This window comes from Suricata suricatta, chromosome 2 (genome assembly GCF_006229205.1).
Source record: "Suricata suricatta isolate VVHF042 chromosome 2, meerkat_22Aug2017_6uvM2_HiC, whole genome shotgun sequence".
NCBI classification, from domain to species: Eukaryota; Metazoa; Chordata; class Mammalia; order Carnivora; family Herpestidae; genus Suricata; species Suricata suricatta.
The window spans coordinates 107796323-107815898 of record NC_043701.1 but is presented as its reverse complement, the minus strand read 5'-3'; the positions used below and the strand labels follow the sequence as shown (position 1 = coordinate 107815898).

Below are 19576 nucleotides of genomic sequence, written 5' to 3'. Positions count from 1 at the left end.
CCTAACAGTCTATTTAATGTTCTACCACTTGAAATGAATACAGAAACTTTACCACCTTATGGACTCTTTTGCCCCCACTTCTCCCACCCACCTATATGGTTGTCTTATGTCTGCATTTACTGAAAACTACCAGACAGTGTTGGAATTTTTGCTTTCACCCCTTGAAGAGATTTTTAAAGATGTCAAGAGAAGAACCTGTTGTATTTACCTAGATGTTTGTGGTTTCTTTTGCTTTCTTGGGGCATCGTATACTTTGTGTTTGAGAAGCAGCTTTCAGCATTTTTTTTGGAACAGGTTTTCTGGCAGTGAATTCTTAGTTTTCCTTCATCTGAGAATATCTTTATTTTACCTCTTGAGAAATATTTTGCTGGATATAAAATTATGATTTCAGGGTCTTTTCTTTCAGCAATTTAAAAATATTCCATTTACTTCTGGCAGCCATTCGAACTCTGTAGTAATTCAAAATGTTCTTTGCCTAGGTAATAACACTGTTTTTCTCTGCTTTCAAGGTTGTTTCTTTGTCTTTAGTTTTCAGCAATTTGGTTATACTCTGTCATATTGTGTATGATTTATTTTATTTACTTTATTGATCTATTTTCAAGCTCACAAACTCCTTTTTCTTCTTTTTTCTATTGTTCCCATCCAGTGAGTTTTTAAAATTTCAGTAATTGTACTTTTCAGTTACAAAATTCCTATTTGGTTTTTGCATATATCTTATATTTCTTTGCTGAGACTTTCTATTTTGACATATATTTCCAGAGGGTGTATTGATTGATCGTTGAACCATTTTATCATTAGCTGCTTGGGAGTCTTTGTCAGATTATTCTAGAGTCTGCATCATCTCATTGGCTTTTGTAGATTGTCTTTTCCTTCGTGAGGTAGGAATTTCCCGATGCTTCATGTGCCCTGTTATTTTGGATTGGATCCTAGATATTTTGAATATTGTGTTACGAGACTCTGGGTCTTGCTTGCGGCCTGTGGAGAAGGTTGATATTCTTGTGGAGACGACAGTCGGCTGCGGGTTTGGCCCCAATTCCTGACGTCACAGCTTCTGTGTGTGTTGGTTCTGCTGTCACTTTTGTTTTCTGATTCTTTGTGGTGCTGTCTTGACCTTGACATGTGATCCACCCAGTGGCCAGTCTGGATGTGGGCAGCTGTGTCTCTGTTAGTTGAGTTCTGAAAGTCTCTGGGACGCTGCTTAGTGGCAGGTCTGTCCATGGCAGCCTAGGGGAACCCAGCAGTTCACAGACTACTTACTGGGACCATTTTCCTAAGCTCCTGTCTCTCTAGAATCTCCTAGGGACTCATTGTCTGCTTCTCTGGCATTCCATTCCCCTTTCTCATTCTCTAATGAGAAAGTTGGGGCCCATCCTCCTGTCTGCTTTCTCGCCTGCTCCTGCACGCGGTTCCAGTCTGCAGGAGGACCAAGGCCACTGCTGTTTGGTGTTACTGCTTTCTGAATCCACCTGCTACTTTTTACCTTTTAGAGTCTCCACACAGCTACTCAGTTATTCGGGCTGGGTTTTGTAGTGAGAGAGGCTGGCGAGTCTCCGTTCCATCTCACCCAGAACGAAAACTCCTACATGACTTTTAAGGTGAATTATACATTTCCCCATAATACTAATGACTCTTGTATTATTGGAATTCGGTTTTGGTAAGTGATTCACTCATATGCTTAACATAGATGTACTTTTACTAGAAAGTCTGGTGTATTTTATACCAAGGAACTTGTGTGTGTCATCGAGTTGTGTGCTTGTCCCCCAACAGATGAGGTGTTTACTCTTCTGCAGAACTTTGTCTTGTCTACTACGGAGAGCATTTCCGAATTTATCCTCCGACGGCTTACAATGAATGAACTAAGTAGTGTAAGTATTTCTGGGAATATCTTTTCATTCTTTTCGTCAATTTTTGAGTGATTACTAAATTGAGGAGAAAATTAATGTGATAGTTTCCAGAGAAGACCCCTTAGGAAGCAGAAAAAACATAAGCTTCAGAGTTACCTCCTTACATTCCATCTGTGCCATAACCAAGGCCTTGGGAAAGTTACATAGCTTTTCTGAGCCTCAGTTTCCTCATCTGCAAAATGGAGATAATATGTCTACTTCCCAAGGGCTAGAGAGTTTTGCATGGCATAACATATCTGGCACATTTAGCATATTCGATGTGACTTTGGTCCTAGTAGCCATAGATTCTGATTTGGGACGTTTGGGATGGGACGAGGTAATAGTACATGTGTGTTTCTAAAGCTCTGTAAGTGATTCTGAAACACAGAGCAGATAACAGTCTGTCTGAGGCACATGTCCTTATCAGACTTTGCTCCTTCTCGGACAGCTGAGAAAAGTAACACCTGAAACTAATATAACACCATCTGTTAATTATACTGGAATTTTAAAAAAGAAAGAAAAAGTTTTCGTTTTTCTTCGACAATATTTTGAAAATGCCAATTCTTATAGAAAAGCTCAATTTTTTTTTGTTGCTGAAATCTCTAGGAACAAATGTTGAAACTTCAGAATCAGTAGATTGTGAATAAAGTGTGAAAATATGCTTATTTTTAACTTTCATTAGAATATTCAAGTCCATTTGAAAGCCTTGTGAGCAAGTGTGAAAATACAGAAAGGCAAGTTTTATACTGAAAGACCTGAGCTGCTAACGACAGGAAGGCAACGATATATGGAGGAAAAGTCCTTTGGCATCGGGGGTGTTGAGCTTTGTTCTTATTAAGCAATTGTCCATAGAGGCCTTGCTACACGTCCGCTCCCAAGAAGGCATTTCATAAAGAAGTAACTTTGTTTTACGTCAATATCGCTTTATTACCATAAGTATTTAGTACCTATTAGAGAGACTTTTCAGACATACACAAAAGAAGTATAATGAGCCTCTGTGTACCCAGTAGAGAACATAGCTGTTTTGGTTTGTTTGGAATTTAAAGCTAAAAATGACCTTAAAAGGGGAAGGACTATGGGCGTGTGGGAGGCTCAGTCGGTTAGACCTCTGACTCTTGGTTTCCACTCAGGTCGTGATCTCATGGTTTCATGAGTTCAAGCCCTGAGTCGGGCTCTGTGCTGGCAGCACGGAGCTTGCTTGGGATGCTCTCGCTCTTGCTCGCTCTCTCTTGCTCTCTCGTTCTCTCTCTGCCCCTCCCCCACTTGCACTGTCTTTGTCTCTCTCAGAATAAATAAACTTTTAAAAAAGGAGAAGGATTAATGTGACTTTATTGAACGCCCAGCTCTCAGGGAAAAAAGGCCTGGTTTGTAGTATCGCACCAGTTACCATGGCTGATTTCAAGTTGCCAACGCCAGGCCATGGAATCGGAGCGAGGGAGGACCCTCCGGCACACCCCCCCCCCCCCCCCCCCCCCGCAGCCGCCACACCTGAACCCACCTTCTGCCTTCCCCAGTTTGTGCAGAGCGCAGCGGTCAGCACTGCCCCATCCACTCAAGGACCTTACTGCTGATGGTTCTCTCTCTCTCTCTCTCTCTCTCTCTTTCTCTCTTTCTCGCTCATATTTTCAGCCTCTCCTTGTCTCCTGGATTTTTTTCATGAGCATTGAAACAGCTTTAAGTTGGGTTGCCTGGGGGGCCCAGTCGGTTAAGCATCTGACTTCGGCTCAGGTCATGATTTCGTGGTTTGTGGGTTTGAGCCCCACGTCAGGATCTGTGCTGACAGCTCAGAGCCTGGAGCCTATCTTTGGATCCTGTGTCTCCCTCTGTCTCTCTGTCTGTCCCCTGCTCTTGCTGTCTCTCTCTCTTCTCTCAAAAAAAAAAATAAAACATTTAAAAAAAAGCTTTTGAAACCGCTTTAAGAGTCCCACATCTTAAGGGCCCTCTCTATCCCGTGGTGCCTCTGGTGTCCTTCTCTTCATCAGCTTGTCTGTAAACCTGCCGTGCAGCTTCGTCCTCCTCTGGCTTCTGCCTCCCTCAGGACACACAGACGGCTGGCCACAGTAAAGTTGTCCTAAACCAAGTGGGAACACCAGCCGTCCTTAGCGTCTGTGACACCTCCCTGTCCTGGTTGGGGTCGCATCTCTGCCATCGCCCCCACTCCTGTTGGAGCATCCGCCGTCTGCTAGATAGACTTGGGCGTCGGGGCATCTGTGAGGGTGGCCCGGGCCCTTCTCTCACACTCCTCTGTTGAGAGAGGCGCTCTTGGCTGCCGCCTCTGCCGAGCCAGGGACCCTACAGCTCTGTCTGCACCCCTGGCTGGGCTTCCCAGCCTTCTGCCCCGCAGCCTGGCGCTCTTGGATGGCTGGAGTTGCATCACTCACACACCCCTCACCACTGCCTTCTCTGTGAACTTACCGCCATCCGGCCGGTTTCTGCAGCCTTGCACTCCGGAATCCTCCCCAGCCGTGTCCAGTCCCCACCAGGTCCCGCAGCCGTTACTTCTGTCTGCCCAGCGTCCCGGTGCTTGGCGGAGTGTCTCACCTGTGTGGTTGCTCAGGAACAACTGATTGAATGGATGACTTCGGTGCTTCCTGGTGTCCTGAGAGCCCTCTGGGGGTATCATTAGTACTTAGCATGGCAGTAGTTATTGGGGCCCCCATTCGGGGCTAGCCCACTCAGCCTACTTTCTCTCCATTCTTCCAAAACCCCTGTGACGGGTGGACCTGACCCTCTGTGCTTGGTGGATGAGGAATCCACAGAGGTGAGGTCCTGGGGCTGGTGCGTGGTAGAGCTGGACTGAACCACGTCTACAAGTCCCAGAGGCCTGTGTTTGGTTCTGCCTCTCCGACTCGCCAGCCCCAGGACGCGGGGTGAGCTGTGTTTTCTCTATGACTCAATCACCATCTTAGGCGGGTGGGACTGCAGCCTTCCTACTAAGAATGGAGTGTCGTAATCTGCCTGAAGCAAAAGCTGTCTCCTTTTCTAACTGTATTTATGATGTGCTGGCTCTGGGACTCAGGAGTTGGTAGGACGTGGTCTCTGCCCTGCAGGGTCTCATGACCAGAGCGTGGGCCGGAGGACTACAGGGTGATGCGTGCTGCTGTCGTGTGAAGTGTAGTTGCTGTGTCAGTGCAGGGAAGAAGTCCTCAGCTCCACATGGGGAGATCATGGAGGGCTTCTTGGAGGAGATGACTTTTTCTCTCATTAATACCTCATGTTACTGCATTTAAATAAGGTCATTGGTTTCCTGTCTGAACTGTCATAGTTGTATGAAACTCGCGGGCCCTGCATGCTGATGTGGTTTATTGTTTGTCGTAGGTTTCGGACCTGGATCGTTGCCATTTATACCTTATGGTATTAACTGAGCTTATAAATCTCCATTCGAGAGTTGGGTGGAAAAGAGGCAACCCCATTTGGAGAGTAATTTCTCCTTTGAAAAATGCATGCATTCGGCACCTTCAAGAGATGGACCATGGACAGGTAATCCTCGATTTGAGGTGTATAGTTCTGTTGAACGAGGCATGCGTAGAATACATATTTGATGATCATACAATATTCTGACATGAAAATTACCTGCTGAAGTTTAATTTTAAAATAGTATCCTTTGTTCATCATATTTGATGAAGATGGGGACTCTTGTCCTAATATTAGATACGTAACAAAGGCGTGGTGTCTTCAGTCTTCAAGCCATGTAGATACAGATCTTGGATTTGCACTGAGCCTTTGCCCACATGCCAGTAAGGGACACTTTAATGTCTCTAAATATACATGATATCTACTATGGGACATACACATAATATCTGTTTCATGACCTATAACATATAACGTGTACTAATATATCCAGCAACCCCCATCCTTGACTCTCTATGCCGTTGTCTGGTCTGGTCTTACACCGCCGCTCCCCTTCCCTCCCCCCAACCGCTGCCATTTTGCTGCAGTCACACTAGGCCACTTCACAGAGCTTCATGGATGACAGGCATGACCAGCACAGGCCACATCCTCCCCCGTCCAGGCTTTCCTTCTGTCTGCTCCTTCCACTGACGTGCCCTCCCTCCAGTATAAGCTTGCCAGTAATCCCCAACTTGGGTCAGTGTCTCTTTCCTTTATCTGTTTTTCTCTGTGCCTCCATTGTAGTGTTTATCTCTGTCTGTCTTATTTTTGGAAAAGTTTATGTGTATGTGTATTTTCCTCTAGATTTTTTTTCCTCTAGATTTTAGTACCTAGAAGCTTTTCTTCAACATAACACAGAAAGGCGTAGTGGTTATGAGCACAGGCTTCGGAGTTAGACTTTAACCTGCATTTAACCTTGCTAACTGTGTGACCTTGAGGAAGTTATCTAACTTCTCTGTGCCTCATTTACCACCCCCGCAAAATGAGGGTTACAGAGTTGATAGTGCGAAGTAAGGTGAGCTCATACGTGTTAAAACTGGCACGCAGAGTCCAGGCTGCTAATTAAAACAGAGAATGTACATGCTTGCTTTAAGGATCTAGTTTTTAAAGTTGTTTTTAAGAACTGTCCCACAGGAAAACGCTAAGGAGGCCTGATTACTACTTCGGCATCCTGTCTAGCACGTATTAATGTGTTAGCGCTGAGAAAGGATCCGTGAGCTCCAAACGTAGACCAAAATCATGAACCATATCACAAGGGTTCTTAAAGCCGGCTTGTTTTAGTACCTCGCTGAATTATGTTAGGGGTAGCAGGGACCACATTGGCTGAAAGTGACACTGAATTTTACCTCTGTGTGGACAGTGTTGTGGTGTAAAACTCACTCACAGACACCCTGGATTTATTTCCCGGGGGTGGAGAGGGAAGGTGCCGCATGAGTGGCAGAGAGTCCCTCTCGCTCTGGCAGTCCTGGGAGCGCCCTCTCAGACTCTCGGCGCAGTTGTTTTCACTGTGCTGGGTTCTGGCCTGCACCCCTGGCTTCTGTGGTAGAGAGTTTTCAAGTGTTTCCCGTGAATCCTTTATTTAACCTTCACCATAACACTGTGGAGTGGATTCTATTATTGTCCCCATTTTATAGGTGAGAAAACTAAGGTGCAGTGTGTCCACGGCCAAACCGGTAATGAGTTCAGAACCAGGATTCAGACCCCATCCCAAGGGTTCATGAGTAGCTCTTAACCGCCGAGCTGCGTCCCCTGTCCCCAGGCGGCTTACAGCAGGGCCCGGGCATCCGTGTGCGCCCGGGGCCTTGTTTTCCTTCACACACTCCAACCAGACCATTACAGTGAGTCGCCCACAGACAGGTGTCCAAGTGCCCATGTGAGGGGGACAAAGACCGAGCAGAACGGCTTCGCATATGCTCGCGGGCTCTGTGTGCTTCCCCTCTGTCATGGGAGTGCTTTCAGGACCGCCCCCCCCCCCAAACCGAAGAGATCAAATGGTCTCCTTAGTGGGAGCTGCTGCATTTTTATTGCCACAGGAAAGTTGCTCATCGCCTACCTGCACGGAAGCGGCAAGGCAGACCTATGCGTGGTGCCGGGTCCCCTCCCGGTCCCAGCGGTGTGCAGTAGCCAGGACGGGGACAGGAAGGGGCCCGGCGTCTGGGGGCTGGGCTCCCAGGTCCTGACCGAGTGAGACTGGCTCACGGGAGGTAAGATTGCTCCGGTTTCCCCGCAGGAGCCCACGCTGGGCACACAGGTGCAGAGAGCCATCAGCATGGCCGTGCTGGCCACGCTGTGCGAGGCCACCGAGCGGACTCCACACCTGCAGCTCGACTGTCTGGAGGCCGGGCCCTCGGACACCTTCCTCTCGGCTCTCCCGCTCAACTGCCCGCTGCAGAGGCCGCCCGCCGAAGAGGATGGCAGGTGCGTTCACCGCATCTTTCTGCTCAAGTTCACCCTCCATTTTTGTGGTTAGTCACTGACACAGTGAGGGGTCGCCCAGCCTTGTCTATGGGGGATGGGAATTTGGAGACAAGGCCGCATTCAGGAGGGGCCTGTGTTACCCCATGACTCCCCTCTGTTCCTGGAACCCCACTTACCCGAGTGCGTGCTGATTTCAGCGAATCCCCTTAACGTGAATGAAAACACCGGCTGTCAGAGTAGTTGGGAAACTGAGGTTTACGTGGCCCCCTTGCTTTTTGGTAGACGGGCTGCTTTGGAATGAGGGTCGAATTTCCCTCCCCGTGAGGGTAGCGCCCTGCACCCGGGCTGGCCGAGGCCTGGGGTGGTGACTCGATCTTTCATTGCAGTCTCCGTGAAGAATCCTCGTCTTCCCGAGGATGGGGGAGAGTAGCTGCGGGATATATCCACCATCAGTGGGTCTGCCTTGCTTTCCTGCTGAGAAGGTATCACACCCTGATTCCCACCGCAGTCGGTGAGGTTCCGGAGCCCATCCTGCCTGCCGTCCACATGCCCGCACAGACCCTGCAGTCTGCTCTCGAAGCCCTGGCGGTCCTGCCTTCGGACCAGGTCTTGCCCGTGTTCCACTGCATGCACGTTCTGGTTCCCAAGGTGAGAGGCAGTGAGACCGCAAGTGAAGAATGACAGGGACAGAGAGCGGTTTCTGAAACTAAGCGATCATTCCCTATTTCTTATTTTCTCTTTTTTTTTCCTACCAGCTTTTGACATCCTCCGAATCCCTCTGCATCGAGTCTTTTGACATGGCTTGGAAAATTATATCTGCTCTAAGCAACACTCAGCTGATATTCTGGTCTAATTTAAAAGCTTTTGTTCAGTTTGTTTTTGATACCAAAGTTCTTACCATTGCTGCAAAAATCAAGGGCCAGGCATACTTCAAAATAAAAGAGGTAACTTTTTACATTGGGGTAAAAATGCATAACATAAAATGTACCATCTTTTTCATTTTTTTTAATGTTTTTATTTTTGAGGGAGAGAGAGACAGCATGAGTAGAGGAGGGGCAGAGAGAGGAAAAGACACAGAATCTGAAGCAGGCTCCAGGCTTTGAGCTGTCAGCACAGAGCCCGATGTGGGGCTTAAACCCACAAACAGCGAGATCGAGACCTAAGTCAGACTCTTAACCAACTGAGCCACCCAGGCGCCCCTGAAATGTACCATTTTCATCATTTTTCAAGTTCAGTAGAGTGAAGTACATTCAGGCTGTTGTCACGGGTCTCCAGAACTTGTTGAACTTGAACTGAAACTCTGGTTGCATTCAACAACTGCCCTTCTCTCCCTCCCCGCCCCTGGCAACCGCCATTCTACTTTCTGTTTCTGTGGATTTAACTACTTTATATTAAAAGGAGGTAACTTTTTGTTTTCTTTTCACTTTGTATGTCCTGCAGCCCCAGGGGGAAGCGGAGAGTTGTATTTGTAATTACACATTAGATGTGCTCTGACGTGTCCATGCGGGTAGCAGGCACTTTGAGCCCTGGGTGTCACAAGTAAGAACAGCTCTGTCAGATGGAAGGCTCTGCGCAGAAGGGTGGCCTGTGAACCCACGTGCCACAGACACTTACTTGATTTGATTCCTATAATGCCTAAAGTTTTTTTTAATTGGCTGCCAACTTTGAAGAATTAGGAAATTTGCATGAAAATCTGTATTGCCCTTCTATTGGAATGCTGGAAAATTGGATGACATGGCCACACTGGCCGTTCCTAGGAGTCGCCTGTCCAGATAGGGCGCGCCCCAGTTTTTGACCATCCTGGGGACTAGAGGCAGACGGCAGGTGCCATCTGTCACTGCATCTGGAGAAACATTTCTCTGAACATAACCATAGCAAAAGGGCTTCCCGGTTCCTGAAGGCATTTGTGTGTGTGACCACTGGACGCGGTAGGGGATGTGAATAGTGGAAGGACGTCACGTCTGGGAATTCGTAGGCCTTGTTACCCAGACGCTGCTGTCCCTGCACTGCCTCTCTGTCCTTGCCCGCCCCTCGAGCACACGCCTAGAGACCGGGGTCTCTGCTGCCCCACAGAAGGGGAGGCAGTGACAGAATGCAGAGGAAACTGAAAGTGTAAAGGAGGAGATATTTTCATTCTATTACTTTGGGCAGTTTTTTTTCTCTTGGAGGGTCCCAGGAGAATGTCACTATCAGCGACATTGTATTTACTTTTATTCTTGAGGAATGAAAAATTAACTCTGTGATTACTGATCATCTTGCAAAACTCACGATAAAGGACTTTTAGGTTTTTATACTCTATGGTATGTTGAAACTGTCAATGGAAGCCTTCAAAGAAGTTTTATTAGCAACACTTTTTTAAATTAAATGGGCCAAAGAATAAAATGACCATTGTATTTCATTCCAGATTATGTACAAGATAATTGAAATGTCTGCTATAAAAACTGGAGTCTTCAATACACTGATAAGTTATTGCTGCAAATCTTGGATAGTTTCTGCTTCAAATGTGTCCCAAGTGTCTTTATCAAGTGCTAAAAATTATAGCGAACTTGTCCTTGAAGCCTGTATATTTGGAACCGTGTTTAGGCGTGATCAAAGGTAAAAGATGCCATTGTTTCAACCTGTCTTGATTTCTGTGAAGTACCTACTTGAGTAGAATTATGCCTTTATTTTGAGGCTTTCAAATTAGAAGAACATAAAGCATTAAGTAACTTTACATTTGGGGTTTCAGTGTTTTCCTGTCTAAAACCTATTCTTTGTCAACTATTTCTTACGGGAAGACTTATTCAGGATGTGCAGACCTACATAGAAAATCTCGGCCATGATTGTGCAGCCAACACTGTTATCGAAAAGTAAGTATGGCAGATTTTCCATCATCTTGATATAAATGGAATATTCCAGATTTAACATCAGCTGAGAGGCATCTTGTGCTTGTCCAATTTAATAAATGTTTCCTAGTGATCTCTATCCGATACTGAAAGAGCCTTCAAAAGGAAATTAGGAATTACATTCCCTTGCTAATGTATTTTCTTTAGGTGTAAAACTTACTAAAATTTGATAACCTCAAGAAATGTTTTAAAGGTGAAGAATAAGGGAGAAGAAAATGTAACAAATGACATTTGGAAGACATTTTTACAACATTACCACATTCTTTTTTTTTTTTTTCTTTGATGTTTGTTTATTTTTGAGAGAAACAGAGAGCATGAGCGGGGTTGGGGCAGAGAGGGAGACACAGAATAGGAAGCAGGCTCCAGGTTCTGAGCTGTCAGCACAGAGCCTGACGCGGGGCTCGAAATCACGAATCGTGAGAACATGACCCGAGCCAAAGTTGGACACTTAACCAACTGAGCCACCCAGGCGCCCCGATGTTACCACATTCTTGATGGAAATAAATGAGAATTTTCTTAGGGAAAAACAAATTTTAGTGCTAAGTCCAGTATAAATAAGAAAATTACTGTGGGGATCATAAAAGCCCTACCCTTGTGGAGGGGTGATCATGAACCTACAAAGTCTCGTAGTTTTGGTCACAATTTCACCATTTAACAAATCAGGATACTACACATAAAAATAAAATTACCTCTGGAATGGGCCCTCAAGTATGGATTTCTGTTTTTATCTAACCTTGGAATTAGTTTTTTTGGAGCTTGTCAAGCAGCTTTTTAAAATTTTTATTTTTTCACATAATTTTTAAAATGTGCGCTTAGATGCTCATAAAAAAGATGCACAAATGATAATTGTATATAGGCATCACAGAGTTTTAATTATTCCGAAAGTTATAGCCAGTTTTTAAATCATTTTTGCCACTCTTATCTTTAATATGTTTTTCACTGTTAATTGTTTAATTGATTTTTGTTTTCTTGGCTGGCTTAAAGTAGCAACAAAAGTGAAATTTTGTATTTGATGGTTCCAAAATACTTTGATCTCTCCTGGACGCCTGTTTTGTTGTTATGGTGACGCTTACTGACATGATATCAGCCCTAATGAAGTTTGGAAATACGTATTCACAGTGTCACATAACCGACCTTCCCTCGTGTGGACACCGCACAGATGGGGTGCTCAGGGCGCGCACTGCTCTCGAGTTTGCCCGGTGCGCGGAGCGCGTGCGTGTGCGGTGCACGGCCAGGACGAGCCGTGGGTGTTTGGTGTGTGTCCGTGGCCATCTCCAAGGACCCCTTCCCTGAGTCGTGACCTGTTCTGTCCACAGAGACCTTCCTGCCCCAGGGTGGCTCGCGTGGGCACCGTTTTCCTGGAGGTCTGGGCGAGTGTGTGCTCATCCAGACTTCCTGTACAGGCTCTCCGCTTGACGTATCCATTTGCCACCTTGCGTTATCCTGAATTAAAACATTGTCATTAAGTACGGAGCGCCTCAATTTTAGAAATCTCTGGAAGGTTTTGATATTTTGAAATGAGTACATGACATATTTTTTCAGCTTTGAAAATGTATTAACAGAGTTTGTCATTTTACATTTTTCTAGTACTAAAAGAGAAGACCATTATGTGAGAATCTGTGCTGTCAAATTCCTGTGTGTGTTAGATGGCTCAAATCTGTCTCAGAAGTTGTTTATGGAAGATCTTGCAATCAAGCTATTAGAGAAAGTAAATATGCCTTATTTTACTTTAAATCTTTGCTTTTGATAGCTATGTGACACAGTATGTATTCTAAATATTTTTTATCAAGAAAAAAACACATTTTTAACTGATTGCCCAATTGTTTGGTTTTCAAGAATATTTTCCCTGTATTATCTAAACATGGAGCATTTTCTAGTACCAGTCAAAAGTGGTTATGTGTAGTAAGAAATGAAATAAAAAGGTAAAAAATTTAGGAAGTGGTGTGATTAGAAAAATTGATTTTTTTTGGTCTGCAAGATCACGTATAAATCTAGGAAGAAGTTAAGAAGGAGTAGAGCCCAGTATAATGCTCTCTTCTGAATCTGTGGCTGAAATAGATGGAGTCCTGGTCTGCTTGTCACCTCTGGGCCATGCTGGCTTGTAACTGGTGGCCGTAGTGCCTACTTATACTGAATTAACAGTGTCCATCACACATTTATGTTCTAAAATTTTTTTTTAATGTTTTTATTTATTTTTGATACAGAGAGAGACAGAGCATGAGAGGGGGAGGGGCAGAGAGAGAAGGAGACACAGAACCAGAAGCAGGCTCCAGGCTCTGAGCTAGCTGTCAGCACAGAGCCCGACGCGGGGCTCGAACCCACGAACGTGAGATCCTGACCTGAGCCGAAGCCAGAGGCTTAACCGACTGAGCCACCCAGGCGCCCCCACACATTTATGTTCTGAAGGTAGCAGACCAGTGTTAGTTAGGTACAGTCTAGGAAGTGGGTTTTTTTTTTTTAATGTAAAAACTCCCTTCTTTGCACTCTTGGAGTCAGGAGGGATGTCTCCGAGAAAATCCTGTTTCACTAGTTTGCTAACGGCTGAATAGACTTTAAAGGTGCAGGACGCCCCATTAGATAGAACACACAGCGGTGTCACAGTACTGCGGCATGAGAGGAGACAGCAGAGTGTTTCAGAGAGAAGCAGAATGGGGACAAGGGATAGCTATTTGGAGGGTCAGAGAGGGCCTCTCTAATAAGTGACATAGGACAGAACCCTGGGTACATTGTGAGTGAGGCTGGAGGACCAGGGAGAGGCTGGTGTCCCCAGGCCAAATGCAGAAGTGCTGGCTGGAGGCATGGAGGGACAGGAGGATGCCCATCACCTGTGGGATTTGGCAAGAAGGCTGTCCTTGGTCACCTCTACAAAGACCTTTGACTGACATGAGCCTTGATGGAAGGGCTGAGAAGAAAATGGTTGTGGAGCCAGTGGAGATGAGCAGAGGCACTCTGGAGTTCACTCTAGAGAGGAGTAACGGACGGTGTCTGGAGGAGGGCGTGGGTCAGGGGCTTGCTTGTATGTTGAATGGGATGATCCGTGGCCCCGGGGGAGGCGGGGATGATAGTAGTGGAGAGGCCAGAGTGGTCACACAGGTGAAATCCTGCCGTAGCCGCCCCACCAGGATGGCTGTTCCAACAAACGGACTGAAAGTAACCAGTGTTAGGGAACCTTGAAATTGTCCTAGGTGAAACGCCCCTTCATAAAGGGCCACATACTGTGTGATTCCATTTATATGAAGTGTCCAGGACAGGGAAATATGCAGGGACAGAATAGGTTAGTGTCTGCAGGGTCAGGGTAGGGAGAAGAGAGATCAGGAAGCGATTGCTAAAGGGCACAGGACTTCTCTTCTGAGTGAGGAGAATGGTACAGCGGTGTGCACTGAGAGCAGGTGGGAGCAGGAGAGCAGCGGGAGGCCCCCCCTGAGATCTCAGAGAAGCTGGGGGCACTCCTGGGGTCTCAGAGAAGCGGGGGGGGACACTTCTGAGATCTCAGAGGAGCTGGGGGGCACTCCTGAGATCTCAGAGAAGCACACTGGGTAGGGTCGGTGTGCAGTAGAGTGAAGGAGCAGCAGACATGCACATAAAGGCAAGAATTGTACTTTTTAAAAACCGATTTCGTGACTCTCTGAAGGGAACATAAGGACCCTGCTTCCTCTAATATGAGAAGATAAAGGTTAAAGACAGAAATGGGAATTTGGAAGATTGAAGGAAGATGGGCCTGGGTTAAAGGCTTTGGGAAAGTAGGAAACATTTTAAATTGTTTTTGTGGAAATGGGGATGGGAAGCGACTTGAGAAAAGCAAGATGATTGTCTACCACAGTGATTCTTCCCTAATGTGAGGGTGGTTGACACACAATGTTAGACTAGCGTCAGGTGTACGACTTAGTGACGGACAGGCTTGTAACGTGTGAGGTGTTCACAAGTGTAGCCGTGACCCGTCCTGTTCCGTCACTGTTGCCATGCCCCTGACTGTTCCCTGTGCTCTGCCTTTTATCCCTGCGACTTCCTCACGCCATTACAGAAGCCTGCACCTCCCTCTCCCCTTCACTCATTTCACTGAGCACCTCCAACCCCTTCCTCCTGGCAGCTATCGGTTTGTCCTCTGTTTGTAGTGCTCACTCTGTTTTCTGTTGGTTTGGTTTGGTTTGGGTTTGGTTTTTTTAAATTCCATTTATGAGTGGAATCCTACTCTTAAAGTGTATTCTCTGGCCTGGCAGCTTCAACACCAGCAGGGAACATGTTAGAATGCAGATTCCCAGGCTCCTTCTGACTCAGAAGCTCTGGGGGGTGGGGCCAGCAGTCTGTTTGAAGGGCCCCTCAAGGTGCTCCTGAAGCACTATAGACTTGGAGACCACTGGCCTAGCAGCAGTCAGGGCCCAGCTAAAGCTAGAAAACATACTTTTGATGAAGTCGGTTGGGGTAGGTGATTTTTCTTTCCTTCAGCCATGCCTGGCAGCTTGAAAGTAGGACCAGGTTATGTGAGACCACTGGGTTGTTGCAAAAGTAGGGAATCTGCACAAGGTTTGAGCGTGTAGTGAAAGAAATTGAATGTGCCCTTGAAGATTCCATAGAGATTGTTCTTGGGCTCCAGGTTGGGTCAGGAGGCGCCTGAAACTAGAGAGGTTGACGGACGGGCAAAGAAGGTTGTTTTTGAATAAAAGAGCACATTGGGTGGAGCAATAAAAGGACAGGAGATCTGAACCGAAAAGGGGAGGTTAGTACTTCCGGGCGAGGACAGTGAGGCCCTGGTGGCACTGGGCCAGTGATACCTGGCAAGCTTGGGCAACCGCACTTGTGATGGTTCCGTTCATAGCTGCATCGAGGCTGAGCAGGACGTCCAGCCTGAAACCCCTCTTCCAAAAGAAAATGTCCCCAAAGAGATCATGGCATGAGAGGAGGCTGTGAGATTTTCAACCTTGTTAGGAGTCATCAAAATCTACATTAACTTAGCCATTGTCATAAAATTGTACACATACTGAAATGCATAAGGCGGGATCAGTGAAGGAAGATCATAGAATTCACCAAGTAGATGAGGATTGTCTACATTCGATGACAGGTTTTGGAGAGAGCGGATGACCTACTTTTTCATTGTCAGGACACTAGAGAATGTCAGCACACTCTCTGTTGCGTCCTAACTTAGCAGCTAGCACTAGCAGTTACAGAACGGAAGTCAGCCTGCCAGCTGGCTGAATTTAGGCAGCACGGACCGTCACAAGCAAGAGCCGGAGAAGTCTCCCTGCTGCCATTCTCTGGGGTCGGGTGAAGGCATTGACCACACTGTCCACATACTGTGCTCCTCCCTTCATGGGGTTTACATCAAATTGCAGATACCATCACTGCAAACTCACCCAGGACAGAGAGGCAGCAACTGAGATGCGTCTGTATCGGTGTGTCATAAAATACGTCAGACATCTCCATCTCTCCTCCCCCTGGTGACCCCGTGTCCCCACATTACAGTGGCCACAAAGGCACAGATATTTCCAAGTACTTTTTGTGCCAACAACAGTTTTATGATTCCTTTTTTAAATTTAAGAGCAGATAAATTAACAAAAGCAACTAAATTCATGGTTTCGAAGGGAACTCAAGGATTTACGAGTCTTTTGTATCTTTCTATCTGCCTTCGGGAGTGTCATAAGCTCCTCTACACTGTTGATACCTTTTGAATCTGAAGTTGTCATTGATTTTGTTCTCACTGATCACAGATTCAGTGGGTGACTTGGTACCGATTCTCTCCCCGCCCCAGGATGAGCTGGTGTCCAAGTCCAGAACCCGATACTATGTGAACTCTCAACATCACAGAGTGAAGAACCGAATATGGCAGACATTACTGGTGCTTTTCCCCAGATTTGATCAGGTAGGATTTTTATTCTCTTGGTTCCTTGAAGCATAATGTTTTGATACAAAAAAAAAAGTAAAAACTGTCATGTGCTGTTTTAATACTGAGAAAGTAATCTTAAAATAGTTTAGTTCTTAAAATTGAAGTCATTCATTTGTTTTTTGATTTTTTTTTTTTTGGTTTTTGTTGATGTTTTTATTTTGTAGAAAGAATCCTAAGTCAATTACATGTTGTAGAAATAAGTTAGAAACTAGTTTAATAAATTGGCACCACTTAATTTTTCTTCTTTTTTTATTAATGTAAATAACATTTTAACTGTTTAATGTCTGATGTACCATTTGATTAGAAAATATAGGTATGTTCTCTTCTAATTTCCCATGGCTAAGTTACTTTGGAGTGCTGTTGTCTTGTATGAGACAGTCATTTCCCATGGCTGATTTTTTTTCGCCCTTCAATTCATGAATTCTGTGATCATATAAACCAGCAAAGCCAAGGCCAAGATCTTAATGTAGTACAACAGTCTTTGTCCAGTTACTTTTCTCTTCCCTGAGGAAGAGTGAATGGAATCTGTCTGATTTTTCTAATCATCTTTGCTTAATATTCCTATTAAGAAAGTAGATCATTTTGGGAAAGTTAGGGATATCCCACACAATTTTTATGAGCATTTTTGAATGCAAAACGTTGTCTTCTGACCTGAGAGTTTCCTGCTGGTCTTCCCTCCTACAGTCTTTTAAATGTTTTGGAGAATTTTTAAAACATAGCAGACTCTTTTTTAACACAATTTTATGTCCAAGTAAATTGTAAAGTACCCAGTAAAGTACCTTATCATTATGATTCAGTGAACAGTTTTTAGGTTTGCTGTTTAGAGAGTTGTAATTACTTACATTAAAATTTTAAGCTGTTTCAGGGCTCCCGTTTGTAAAACATGCAACTCTTTTTATTTATTTATTTATTTTTAAGTTTGTGTATTTATTTTGAGAGAGAACATGCACGCAGAGGTGGGGGAAGGGCAGAGAGAAGAAGAGACAGAATCCCAAGCAGTCTCTGTGACATCACCGCAGAGCCCAATGCGCGGCTCAGACTCGCAAACTGTGAGATCCTGACCTAAGCCAAGATGAAGAGTCAGATGTTTTAGCTGACTGAGCCACCCAGATGTTCCAACATGCGACTCTTTTTAAATGTTTAGTTATTCATCTTTGAGAGCGAGACGCACACACACGCACACAGAGTCCAAAGCAAGCTTTAGGCTCTGAGCTGTCAGCACAGAGCCTGATGCAGGGCTTGAACCCATGAACTATGAGATCATGACCTGAGCTGAAGTCAGATGCTTAACCTACTTAGCCACCCAGGTGCCCCAAGCTGCAACTCTTGATCTCAGGGTTGTGAGTTCAAGCATCATGTTGGGTGTAGCACTTAATTTAAAAAACAAAACAAAAACAAACTTGAACTTATTTCTTTTTAATGGTGACTATTTAAGTTAAAGTTAATGGCTGTTTTTTAATATTTTTATGTTTATTTTTGAAGTAGAGAGACATAGCTTGAGCTGGGAGAGGAGCAGAGAGAGAGGGAGACACAGAATTCAAAGCAGGCTCCAGGCTCTGAGCTGTCAGCACAGAGCCCAGTGCGGGGCTTGAACTCACAAGCTGTGAGATCATCACCTGAGTCAAGGTCGGATGCTTAGCTGACTGAGCCACCCAGGCTCCCCACTAGCCACTTCGAAAGTTGCTACAAGACTGTATCTTAATTGTTCCCACCATGGTCATGCCATATTGCAGTTGATGAATATATCAAATCAACATGATGTACACCTTAAACTTCGTGTTCTATGTCAATCATATCTCAATAAAACAGTAATAACTATAACATAACCATTTAACTTATGAACTTTATTTTTTTCAGAATTTCTTGAATAGAATTATTGACAAGATTTTCCAAGCTGGTTTCATCAATAATCAAGCATCCATAAAGTATTTTATAGAATGGATTATTATATTGATTCTTCATAAATTCCCTCAGTTTATTCCGAAGTTCTGGGATTGTTTCTCTTCTGTAAGTAAAAGAGACTTCATAACTTTTGAAATTCAAAGCTTTTGGCTATGCTGGGAGATTTGTTTCATTTTAATAGTTGTTTTTTTGACTGTCACTTGTACTGCTCCTGATACGTTGACTTCCTGTGTTCTGTTTTGCAAAATCTGAATTAAGTTAAGAGCCCGAAATCCCTGGCATCCACCCTGAAGTATCAGTCTTCAGTTCCAACAAAGTAAAGGCAGAAAAGGCTGGTGTTACTAAGAATGCAGTCTTCACATTTTAAGGAGTTTTTTAGTAAGGAAATTCCACACAAGCCAAGTAGACTGGGAGCCTCCCCACCAGCTGAGAACAAATACTGATTGATTTCCATTCTTTCTTCACCTCACCTCCCCCCGTCCCATTTTCCTCTGCCTGACATTTCTTATATCTTGAAAATCATTTTTAAGGAATGGATAAGTGATAGGGTTTATAATTTTAGCCTCCTGACAAATAATGAACTCTTTTCTGAACATCAGTTCTATGTACTTGCCTTTTTCATTGGTTCCCCAAAGCACCTTCCTTTTCTTAATATAAATGACCTTGCCTTCTGCCTTGTGTGAAAATGGAGATGCCTTCCTTCCTCAACATATCTTTTTCTGTTTCTTCCTTTCTGTTTCAGGGGAAGAAATTGTTGTCTGTGTCACGTCTGTCCCCGTGTCCTTATTAGTATTTTGGGGGGACTTTATTCTTCATTCTTCTTCTGTTGACTTTTCTTCTATCCAGCCATTGTCTTAGTGCCATCTTCCCTTCACTACAATCACACCTCATCTTGTTGTGATTTGCTTTGTTATGTTGCGCAGACACCGCGATCCAGACAAATCCAAGGTTTGTGGTAGCCCCACACCAGGCACGTCTCCCGGGGCCATTTTTCCGACAGCATTTCGTCACTGTGGGGCGCTGTGTTTGCACCTTGGTAATCCTCACAGTATTTCAGACTTCTTCATTTTAACACCTGTCGTGGTGATGTATGATCAGTGACTAGGGTTCGCCAAATGCCCAGATGATGGTTATCATTTTGCAGGAATGAAGTACTTTTTAATTAAAGTATTCTTTAATTAAAGTACGCACATTGCATTTTTAGGTGTAGTTGCTGTTGA

The 19576-nt window shown here is 44.9% G+C and overlaps 1 protein-coding gene across 1 annotated transcript in view; it reads left to right on the top strand.

Annotated features, from left to right (window-relative positions):
* The window catches only part of TARBP1 (TAR (HIV-1) RNA binding protein 1), an 83137-nt gene that overhangs the window by 41551 nt on the left and 22010 nt on the right, over positions 1-19576 (top strand). The window contains exons 15-24 of the mRNA XM_029919375.1: positions 1768-1865; positions 5202-5363; positions 7504-7691; positions 8078-8339; positions 8447-8635; positions 10096-10286; positions 10469-10540; positions 12164-12284; positions 16320-16430; positions 18312-18461. Coding sequence (XP_029775235.1) covers positions 1768-1865; positions 5202-5363; positions 7504-7691; positions 8078-8339; positions 8447-8635; positions 10096-10286; positions 10469-10540; positions 12164-12284; positions 16320-16430; positions 18312-18461 — 1544 coding nt within the window. The remainder of the gene's footprint in view (positions 1-1767; positions 1866-5201; positions 5364-7503; positions 7692-8077; positions 8340-8446; positions 8636-10095; positions 10287-10468; positions 10541-12163; positions 12285-16319; positions 16431-18311; positions 18462-19576) is intronic.